The sequence below is a fragment of the Chondrus crispus genome, genomic scaffold (assembly GCF_000350225.1).
Source record: "Chondrus crispus Stackhouse genomic scaffold, scaffold_326, whole genome shotgun sequence".
NCBI lineage: Eukaryota > Rhodophyta > Florideophyceae > Gigartinales > Gigartinaceae > Chondrus > Chondrus crispus.
Window position 1 is genome coordinate 85,342 of NW_005179212.1, and position 10,688 is coordinate 96,029.

The following is a 10,688-nucleotide window of genomic DNA, read 5'->3' on the forward strand; positions in this document are numbered from 1 at the left end:
TGTAAAGCCTCCGCCTCTCATCCAACCCAGGGCGGAGAAGAGTTATCCCACGACTTAGTCCGGCTCAGGCCAAACTTCCTCTTCCATCCATTCATGCGTGCAACCCGGTGTTCTCGGTTGTTCAATCTCATTCCTGACTGCAGCATAGTGACTCACACCAACCCTGCTCTCATTTTCTCTCCATACCTTTTGTATATGACTCGAGAAGTCTTTGGAGACTTCCATCAGAGTCTCTAGAATGCTGAATTTATTGCGCCCCTCCACCTTCCCTTTGTAGTCTACGTACGAAATAAAGGCTTCACGAGCCTTTACTGAAACGAACTTCCCGAACACAGAATCCTCACATAGAGCAGCGTGTGACTTGCTCATGTCATTGCAGCTACTACAGTAGTCGTCGGAGTCCCCTCTTCAGCGTAAGATCAATCTCAGCCGCTGTGTGAGGGTAGATACGTGATTGACTCGCGAAAAGACGCTGAACAGTGGAAGAAGAAAGGTCGCGATGGCCAAGGCGCGTTGCGTGTCGATGGGAGAGCGACAGGCTGTGCGGGGTGCCGGAGAGTGAGATAGAGAGTGGGGAGGGTTTAGGGAGGAAGCGCGGCAATTAGGAGTGCCGACGACGGCAACATTTCTTTCTGAAATGTTTATGTTTTTCGCGGACGACGGCAACATTCGAAATGTTTATGTTTTCAGAGGTTTGTTTCTCTTTAGAGTTTCCCTTACGCAGAGATCCATACATCTTAGCTGGACCAACACGGAGATTAGCGCCGAGAAATGCTTACGCTGGCTTTAAGCCAGGCGTTTATCTGCCCTTTTTAAATTTGAAGATTGGCGTCGGTGCCAATGAGGTGTTGCCAAGGTCGGGGCTGGCTGTGTGCCAGGCGGTTGCGTGTAAGGAGAGGGGTAGTGTAATGGAGCCAGAAATAGTTTAAAATTTGGCCTCTGACGAATAATTTAAACTTTAAATTATTCGTCAGGGGCCAAATTTGGGGTGGAGAGAGGCCTTCGGCACGAACGCACACGGAGCAGGCTAGAGTTAATAAAGGCCCACTCTTAACTAGCCTGCGAACTTCCGTAACTAGCCATCGCAGCGTGAGAAGGCCTTTCTTAATCACTTTGGGGAAGGGTTTTAACTGTTTCCGACTGACTGACCAACAACCACACACGTCTCGTCCATATCTTAACCAAAAAGATTACACAGGCACATGATACAGAGTTTTTATAGAGTTCAGTTATGGTTTTTGATTGAAAAGAAGCAGTTATTGCCAATATCGCACAAACTCAATATCGCAAAAAATACTGATATGGGGCGGGGGTGCGATATTGAGGAGCATGCGCTGTGTAAGAATGTTTCCCATCGTCCACCTGACCAATGGTGCATGGGAAAGGGAAAACACAACTGCCTTGGCAACTCTTGATAGAAGGACAAACCAGTCTAGTTCGACAGGAGACATTTGAATATTAGCTGTTCCGTGTTCGGAGTTCTCTACGCCTGCGTCGTGCATCGCGCCAGAGGACAAGCATCTTCAAGGTCTTCACTGCTGTGGCCCCTTTAGACAACCACAGGACGCAGGCTGTCAGCCACTCTCTGAAATTCTGAAAATACTTTCAACTACGAATTTCTCTCTCACTGGGGGCAAACCATGGTCCCTTGTCGCGTCATAGTTGAGCTACACATTCATAAGCGCATCTAATGGACAAAGATTCGTTCATTTACCTTGCCGTGATGAGTAAAGTTGCACACACGTTCCACGACGGTCAAACGGGTACAAAAATGTACATGACCAACAGGGGGCTGAATGACTTGTTGTAAGGGTTTAATGATGGAAGCTGTACCAGATGAACAACGCAGGGAATTATTCCAGTGAGGGCCGGACCTTTAAAGTACTTAAAATAATCAGTTGGGGTCGAATTTGAGTGTCAATCCAAGATTGTTAGACTTGCCGTGATGCCAGGAGATGGTAATGTTTCATTTTATGGGAGGGTGGTGCTTGTTGAGGTTCTGAGGCAAAACTTGCTCACTAACGAGACATCGGGAACATGAGATGTGGGCAGGGGTTTATGGAAACATAACAAAGGAATCGTGGGAAATCAGCCAACTTCCTTTGGTGAAGACCAGTTCTGTGATCCTCGAGTACCTGACGGACTCACAGTCTTCACAATCATGCGGTATGAAAGAACCGACACTTCGACATTGGCTCCTTCGAGGCGAATATTGTACGTGGAGCAAATGGGCGGAAAAGGAGGAGCCTAGAATTCCAGTGTCAGCCAGAGCAGCGATAGTATCGGATAGGCCCTCTCCTTGGTGAAGGCTGGAGTGAAAAGTGGTCCCCTCGACGGCGGATATGAGAACGGATATATCTGCATGGAAAAGGAGAGAGAGCATGGGGCTCGCGGCGGCGGGCATGCTGGCCGATACTTCGGAGGCGAAAGTAAACAGAGCTGCTTGTGCCGCTTCGGTTGCTTGGGCTTGAGCACTCTTCATGGTGGAAGTGGTTGCGTTGATGTGGCAACGTGATACGAGACGAAAGCCGGAAGGTATCGACGTAAGGCTCAGATGTCATTGACACGTTGCGAGAAACTCTTTAAGGGCAGTCGAGAAGGTCGTTTGTCCGTTCCAGGCTGAGAGCACTTTTGGCTGAATGTTTTTCGTTTGGGGATAAAATGTACAGTATTTCGCGCATCTCTATCGCTGTCTTGGGTTAGTCGACGGGAAAACAAATTGTTCGTCCGTCAGGGGCTGGAGAAGGAAAAGAAGGAAAAGGAGCGATGAGAGCTGCGATGGAAGCAGATTTGGCTAGCAAGAATTTGGTAGACCAGAGCGCGTCGGGGTTTAGCCGAGCGGTAAATTTGTATGCGAGATGGAAACTATAAAGCCAGATGACAAGAGCAGAGCAGTGAGGGCTGCGGCTCGAAGGTGCTAGACGCCCAATAGTAATAAAGCTAAAATGAGGGCGGATTGTGTTCCCAGTTGTCAACACACTCGCATGTGTTGACACGTTCGACGTGAGAAAACAGGGCTGCGAGAAGTGGCCGCGTAGACCACGGTGGTTTATATTATACCGTATCTCTACTCGCAAGTGCGAGGAGGCGATATCTGGGCGCGAGGGAGCGAGCGAACCAGCGGCAGTGTGCTAAGGGCGATTCAGCGAGGTCACCTACGCATAGGCTGTTGGAGCACGCCAAGCAAAGAGCGAGTGGTTTTTCTATGGTGCAAAGTGATGCTTGTTGTACTCTACTCGGACGTGCTGCGTGTGATTCCATGAACTCCGATGCCCCCGATCCTCTCAGGAGCGGGCGGCCGTCGGCGACTTTATTGTGCAAGTGTGTGGCGTGCCCTATTGGCGTTGCCTTATTTGTTAGCCTATCTTACTTGCCTCTGGATGTAACCACACTGCGCCAGCGGCTCGCGCGTCGAAAAGTCTTGGTAGCATACAGCATGCAGTGGAGCCTTCCCGGGGCCGCCTCGCCATGTTCTAAAAGGGCAAGGGCCCGCGGCGAAATGCAACGTAAGAGTAGATGGAGCGGCGTTGTACACTTCTGTGCGACGGTTGCGTGCATCATGTCTGTTACCGAGGGCAGGGGACAGCGGCAATCGGTACCAAACGGGGACATTGTCTTGAGCCTTACCCTTTTTTGCTGTTGTCACATTTTACCATCATACATCACGCACTCTCCGTGCTTTGTCGACGCTACCTGACTCTTTGTTCTCCTCACCAACATCTCTCTACCACGCGGCCCCCACCCCCGTCTCTCACAAACTCCCGCCATCTCGTCCCGCCATCATGTATGTTCTCCGTTCCCTACTCTAGTTCCTCCGACCCCCTCTCCCCTCCCCCCCTCCCCGCCCTACATTTCCATTTCCGCTACGCGTTCCCCTCGTTCCACAACACCCCTGACATGACACATCTCACATTTCCTTCATCACACCCTGCTCTCCCTCCATCGAGACATGGATGAGCCCTTGCCTGCAGACGACTCCCATTCCAATCCCTCACACCCCCCCTCTTCCACAGATGAAGCTTACAAGAACTACCCCACTTCTCTACATCACTTACCCCCGATCTACGACTCGGATTCCGAGTCCGATCACCAGCATTCCCAAGATGACTCTGACGACGACCCATATTTTCCTAACCGTCACCTTCAACTCTCCTCTTCCTCCAACTACCGACAGGTTTTCGCTTCCCGCCTGTCCTCATCGTCCACCCCTCACCACCCACAATCCCGTTCTCCATTCACTTCCCCTCCCCGCACGCCCCAACAAGCCTCAGTTGCTTCACATCCATCTACGCCCGCGCAAGTCCAACTACCCCGATCGCTCTCCAACTCGTCATCCTCGCCCGCCTCGACCTCCACGTCTTCATCCTCGATCTCCTCACCCCTCTGTCCCCCGTCCACCTCGTTCCCGATTGCCCCGCTTCTTCCCGCACATGGTGCTCCTTCATTCGTCCCGATGGCCCAACAACCTCAAAATCCCGCCCCGCCGGAGCCATCCGACTCCTCTCCTCCTCTCCTCGCGTCGTCACCTCCGGAGGATCCACTCTCAGGCAACGATATTCGCCAACGCATCCGTGCCATTTCTCGCGACCCGTCTTTGTCAGAGGAAGAGAAGAGCAAACAACGCCAAGCCCTGCTCAGCCAACCATTCCATCAGCGCCGGAAAAAGGAGGCCACGGCTTTCTCCGCCGAAATGCGTCGCCAACGCTACATCAAGACCTATTCGAACGTCGACCATCCCAACACGGGCGAGAAAATGCCAGGCTGCGAACACTACCCTCGAAATTGTAAAATCAAGGCTGACTGCTGCGGACTTTGGGTAGTCTGTAGACTATGCCACGACCATCCCAGTGTGGACCATGCGATTGTGCGCTTTGACACCCAAGAAGTGATGTGCATGTTCTGCTTGACGGAGCAGCCTGTATCTCGTCGTTGTATGAACGAAGAATGTAACCGGGAGTTTGCTCGATATTTTTGTGCCAAGTGCAAGTTTTACGACAACACGCCGGGCAAGAATATCTACCATTGCGATAAGTGCCAGATTTGTCGTGTTGGGAAAGGAATCGGACACGATAACTTTCATTGCGATCGGTGCGATGCGTGTGTGTCGCGCGAGACTTCAAAGACGCATCGGTGCCTGAAGAAATCGCTCGACGTCAATTGTCCTATCTGTGGGCATTATTTACACACTTCGACACTACCTGTAGTATATATGCGATGCGGGCACACGATGCATGCGCACTGTTTTGACACATACACCGTCGAGCATTACATTTGTCCACTATGTCACAAGGCACTTACCAACATGCGAGGATATTACGCCCAGATTGATGAGGCCATGAAAGAGCAAGAAATGCCCGAAAAGCATCGAAACAAAGTGGCCGAAGTGTTGTGCCACGACTGCGACAAGAGATCAGAGACTGCGTATCACTTTCTATATCTCAAATGCCAAACGCCAGATTGTGGAAGCTACAACACGCGCCTTCTACGTACTATTGAAAGGGTCGCTGGTGAAGGGTCTGGTCGTCATGCCGAAGGTGCGGACAGTGGAAGCAGTGAAGACTCAAATGTTGAGATGGGTGCTCAGCGTGGTGGTAGTCTTGAAGAAGACGAAGTCATGGAATGGCGCAACGGCAGGGATAGCCCTGAGAGCGATTCGATGCAGCTAAGTTAGAGAAAGCTGCTTTACCCTTCACGAACTCCAGGTCAAAAAGGCTTAGTTCACAAACGAACACGATAGCTATATTTTCTCGGTGTGTCTGGATATCTCCACGACCAGAAGTTTAGTAGATATTCAACTTTCTTAAGTCACACGACGAAGACGCATGCAAGACATACGCGCCTGAAATTGTCGTATTGCGAGAGCGCATATGATACTTGGAATCTTGGAAGCATATTTCTTTTTGTCTTTCTCGAGTTGATTTAGAGCTGGAAATTGTAACATACATGCAGTCTTTTTCATGTCACATGAAGTATAGTAGGATACATGGTAGAGTAGGACGATAGCCTAGTGTATTACGATCTGGCGAAGGCTGAGTTTTGACGGATGTCTCATTTTGGCGTTTCGATGAAAAATTGGAAAGGGAATGTGATAGAACAAGAAATTCAAAAAGCCTTGTTGTCACAAGGAGGAGGATGCTCATTGTCCACTGCAAGATCGCAATTTGTTGGCGATGAAAGGGCGAGGTAAAGTCAGGCGTTCGTAAACATAATGCTTTAGGAGATCCGCGCGGCCCTCGCCTCATTGACGCGAAATTGTTTCTTGCATAGAGGGAAACCGTATCTCATCTTATCCGACATCGCTTTTGTTGGCCTCTGGTCGTGGTGGCAATGTAGCCTAACAGGCTAGAGTGGCTATCGGGGAGCGCGATGCGATAGTAGGTTGACGCAATGCGATTAAGTTCACTTCTTGAACGGTTTTGATACCTTTTTATGTGTGATGATGCTATGGTCGGGCTTTAAGCGGACTCCGTCGTTCCGTGCCGCCGCGACACAGATGGATGACACGTGTGGGGCGTTTGTCGGTGCCAGCACCGCAGCGCCAATCCTCATCCAGCGTTGCATCTGCTACCCTCGCCCACATGCCTTATCCCCGCATGCTCGCCGTTTCCAGCTGCCGCTTCCCCCCCCCCTAACCCCCCCCCCGCTGTCCCCTTCCCTCTCCCGCATGCGACTGCTCCACGGCGGCTCACCCCTGCCGCAGCGGCGCCCTCCGCGCCTGCTGCGCCCCTTCCTGCGTCTCCCAGCCCTCGCTCTCCTCCTCCACGCACACAAACACCTGCGTCGGTCCTACAACTCGCTGCTGGCGCGCGCCGGCAATGCGACGGCCTGCTTCGAGCTGGGCGTCGCGCTGCAGCATGGCGACGGGCGCGCGATGGATCGCTCGCGTGCACGGCGGCTGTTTGAGCAGGCCATCGATTCCGCGGGCCACGCCGGTGCCATGGTCATGCTCGGGCACATGTTCCACGAGAAGAGACCGGACAACTGCGACGACGTGCCCCTCGCCGTGTTCTGGTACCTAGCAGCAGTGAAGCAAGGCGACGCGCGCGCGATGAACAACCTCGCCGTAATGCTCGAGGAGGGTGTTGACGGTCTAGTGACACGGGACGTTGCGACGGCGATGGAGCTGTATAATCTAGCTGTTGATGGCGGGAATGCAGAGGCTAATTATAACCTGGCGTCAGTGCTGTGCGACAACGAGAATGACGAGGAGGACTTGTGGCGCGCGGCAAAGCTCCTGCGGCGCGCCGTGCGGAAGGGGATTGTGGAGGCGATGTTCGATCTCGCGCTACTGTGGGATGGGCGGCTGTGTAAACCGTGGAGGGCAGGAAGGTTGTATGAGCGGCACTTCAAGGAGACGGGCAGCATGAAGTCGATGATCAAACTAGCCGAGATTCTACAAGTCGGGACGTGGTGGTATCCCATTGACTTGGAGCGAGCAGCGGCGTTGTTCCAGCATGCGGCAGAGCAGGGGGATTTGTTGGGGATGGAGAACTATGCGCTCCTGCTCTTAAAAGGTAAAAACGGGGTGTCCCGGGATGTGGGGGAGGCGCTGAAAATGTATGGGCGTGCGGCAAAGAGTGGGGACTTGAAGGCGATCAACAACCTAGCGGACGTGCTGGAAGATGGGGGCGAAGGGGAATTGATTGCGGACCCAGTAGCGGCGGCGTGCCTGTACGAGTACACAGCGGGCCGCGGCAGCGGTGCAGGGATGTACAAGCTAGCGCTGCTGCTAGTGGCGGGGGTGGAGACGGACGGGCGGGCGGCCATGACGGACGAGCTGCTCGCGGAGATCGTGGGGCCGGGGGAAGAGGACGGAGTGCAGGGTATGGGCTTCGGGGCGCTGCGCGGCAGCGGGCAGCTGGTAATCGCCCAGGACACGGCGCGGGCCATGCGGCTGATGATGCTGGCAGCAGAGGAGAAGCATTACAGGGACGCGGTGAAGTGGCTCGGAGAGCTGTTCGTGGAAGGTGCGGACTGGGTTGAGCGCGACGCCGTGGAGGCAGTGAGGTGGTTTCAGATAGGGGCGAGAGTTTGGGACGGGTGCGGGGCGTGGGAGCTCGAGGAGTTCCTCAGGGAGGGCGGCATGGGGGTCACGGAGCGTATCGAATGCGTGACGACGCCAGTGTGTGGCTGGAAGGAGGCGGCGTGAGAGACACGCAAGAGGACGGGAGTGCATATGTTGTAGGGAGTGCCGGGGGGGACACAGCGGAAGCTGGTGCGCGGCGAGAGGCAAAGCGGGACGCGTGCGGTAGATGAAGATGGATGGGGAGAGGTTGTGCCAACGGTAGTGAGACGCTGGGAGCGGTGGGAGCGTGTGCGGACGGGGGGAAGTGTTCGTAGCAACTCGGTTTGTTGCTCTCACTCTTTCTGGTGCACACACGCGGCACTGAGGACCCGTGTCGGAGCGATGGAGGCGGGGGTGCGGGAGGCCGTGTGGCAGTGGGGCGGGGGGCGTGGCGGCACGCGGGAAGGGGAGGGGGTGTGGAGGTGTTGGGTACATGGTGTAGACGACCCTTGGTACTGTAATGGGTTAGGAGCAATACCGTGTACAGGAGGTGGATAGTGCACTGTGATAATTGTCGCATCCTAATCCTTCAGGTCACGACTTCCCACACGTGTCTGCCTCTTCGTACACCTGGTGATATCATGCATTTTCAAGGAAGTGGAGATGTATGTGGCATGTGTTGTGGAACCTGCTGCAAGTGACGCCATTCGCAGAGGGAGAAGGGGTAACAACAGCATCAAACAAAGCTTTTGTTTGATGCTTTTCATAGAGAATTAAAGAAACGATGAAGAGGCAGGTGGTGATGGGGAGCTGCTGTCCCTTTTATTTGGCCTAGAAGCGAGTGTACATGATTTTAGATGTATTCGGCTATTGACACAATACAATTGAGCAAGTCATGTGACGTCAACAGGAATCGTAAGGGACGATAGGAAATACTGTTTTGCTATTGTTTTGACATATCACGCTCAGTTAGCCAACCTTTAACCCGTTGCTGACCAAGAAAGTGATAGCAAAAAGTTGAAAATCTGGGCAATGTGCGCCCCAGTCCTTCTGTAAACCAGAAACACATAGTAAACCAAACCAATTTAAGTGTCATATTCCTAGCTTTCCAACGGTATCAGTTGAACGAAGTATGCAGCACCTGTTCCAAACATATGAGCGATCAAACATTTCGTAACGGTCGCAGCTCAAACTCACCCCAGAGGTATCACCATTGTCTCTCAGAAATTTCTCAAGGTAAGCATTATTTCTCCTACATCACTAACATCACCAAACGCATATCCCTATAATCTAAGTGTACGTAAGCGTAGATACATATTTACCAAATTCTATCCCCCATTCGCTCCCCTACGCTGCACGCCGACGCGCTCTAGTACCTACTCTTCCCATCTCGTTGTCAACTCGGGCCTTAAATGCATCAATGTCTTCAACAGACGGCTTCTTCTTGGCCAGCTTCACCTCTGAATGCCATTCCTCCCAACAAGACACACATATTGGTTGACGACAACTCATACACCACCTGTTTTGCATTGCGCCTGTTCGGAATGTCTTCTTTCGATACATGAATATAAAAACGCATAAAGAGCAGTAGCAACTTTTTCCTTTAACAGAGATGTGGTTGAGTGCTTGATTGTAGTGCAATGTGCCTAGCAGGCCGCGACCACAGTCCGACGGACAAGCAAAAAGAAGAAAAACAGCAACAGCAACAACCACTGCCGGCGGCACGCGCTATGAAGCGCTTGGGACTTCCTTTCCCCTTATGTGGGCTTGCGGCTCACGGTAGCTCAACTCCGACGGGGGGCTTAGGGAAGATGCCCGTCCCGGGAGGATGAATGGTGGCAGAGACTTGCGAAGACTTGAGTGCTCGACGAGTGCGGGTTGGGCGTTGTCTACTGAAAGGTGACCGCTGTTCGCTGGGTTGTAAGACCAAAGCTCGTTGAGCGTCTTCGACACCTTGAGTATACTTTAAGGTCCTCGACGGGGGCTCGATTAGCACTACCCGACGGGAACATAACTATGTTGCAACGCTACGACCCACGTGTTGCCCGATGGCAAAACACCGACACCAATGCGATCGTAATCGCAGCTGATGGCACCAACACTGTCTTGTATGATAAGACCTTCGAAGGAGACGTCGTTTCAACAGCCTTCCGATGGAACAGGACACTGTAGCAGCGCTACGACCTACGTGCAGCCCGATGGTAATCACACCAACACCGGATCGGTCGCGACCGACTCCAATGGAACCAACACAATTAAGGGAAAAATAGAGGTGGAGATGGAAAAGGATAGGAATTAGAGATAGAAACGGTAAAAGGATAAGGAAAGGGGACCCCCGAGCGCAAAGGATAAAGTAATCTGTAGTAAAAAGGAATGTCTTGTAAAAGACGGACTTCGACCAAGGCGATATCAAACTCTGGCAACTCGGGTTACCTTTACTGACTTGTTGGTCAGTGGGCTAAGGTATATATCGCCCCGCCAGAGCCACTACAGTAGCTCGCTGCGCTAGATCCTAGATCTAATCTAATGTCCGCAAAATTAATGCCAACTAATTAACTAAATAATTAAATAATTAAAAATTAAAACTGTGTAAATTATTCACACGTGTGTCTCCCAACCCGGACTACTTGTCATATCCAATTGTTTTTCTTTCACTTCACCCCCCTGTAGAGCCCTGTATTGC

The 10,688-nt window shown here is 52.3% G+C and overlaps 5 protein-coding genes; 1 reads left to right on the forward strand and 4 right to left on the reverse strand.

The window, feature by feature from the left end:
* Positions 1-2,261: 2,261 nt before the first annotated feature.
* Positions 2,262-2,561, reverse strand: CHC_T00005942001 (hypothetical protein). The gene has a single exon (XM_005717507.1). It carries the CDS (start codon positions 2,559-2,561, stop codon positions 2,262-2,264), a length of 300 nt encoding a protein of 99 aa, XP_005717564.1.
* Positions 2,562-2,582: 21 nt separating this feature from the next.
* CHC_T00005943001 (hypothetical protein) lies at positions 2,583-2,681 on the reverse strand. The gene has a single exon (XM_005717508.1). It carries the CDS (start codon positions 2,679-2,681, stop codon positions 2,583-2,585), a length of 99 nt encoding a protein of 32 aa, XP_005717565.1.
* Positions 2,682-3,949: 1,268 nt separating this feature from the next.
* CHC_T00005944001 (hypothetical protein) lies at positions 3,950-5,889 on the forward strand. XM_005717509.1 is given in 2 exon segments: positions 3,950-5,671; positions 5,672-5,889. 1 exon segment carries the CDS (start codon positions 3,950-3,952, stop codon positions 5,669-5,671), a length of 1,722 nt encoding a protein of 573 aa, XP_005717566.1. The 3' UTR covers positions 5,672-5,889.
* Positions 5,890-8,090: 2,201 nt separating this feature from the next.
* Positions 8,091-8,585, reverse strand: CHC_T00005945001 (hypothetical protein). The gene has a single exon (XM_005717510.1). It carries the CDS (start codon positions 8,583-8,585, stop codon positions 8,091-8,093), a length of 495 nt encoding a protein of 164 aa, XP_005717567.1.
* A 1-nt stretch (position 8,586) lies between these two features.
* Positions 8,587-8,772, reverse strand: CHC_T00005946001 (hypothetical protein). The gene has a single exon (XM_005717511.1). The coding sequence runs from the start codon at positions 8,770-8,772 to the stop codon at positions 8,587-8,589; it is 186 nt and encodes a 61-aa protein (XP_005717568.1).
* Positions 8,773-10,688: the final 1,916 nt, after the last annotated feature.

Excerpts from the sequence above, each read along its gene's own strand:
- CHC_T00005942001 (XM_005717507.1), bottom strand. The coding sequence starts at position 2,561 with ATGACATCTGAGCCTTACGTCGATACCTTCCGGCTTTCGTCTCGTATC.
- CHC_T00005943001 (XM_005717508.1), bottom strand. The coding sequence starts at position 2,681 with ATGCGCGAAATACTGTACATTTTATCCCCAAACGAAAAACATTCAGCC.
- CHC_T00005944001 (XM_005717509.1), top strand. The coding sequence starts at position 3,950 with ATGGATGAGCCCTTGCCTGCAGACGACTCCCATTCCAATCCCTCACAC.
- CHC_T00005945001 (XM_005717510.1), bottom strand. The coding sequence starts at position 8,585 with ATGCGACAATTATCACAGTGCACTATCCACCTCCTGTACACGGTATTG.
- CHC_T00005946001 (XM_005717511.1), bottom strand. The coding sequence starts at position 8,772 with ATGAAAAGCATCAAACAAAAGCTTTGTTTGATGCTGTTGTTACCCCTT.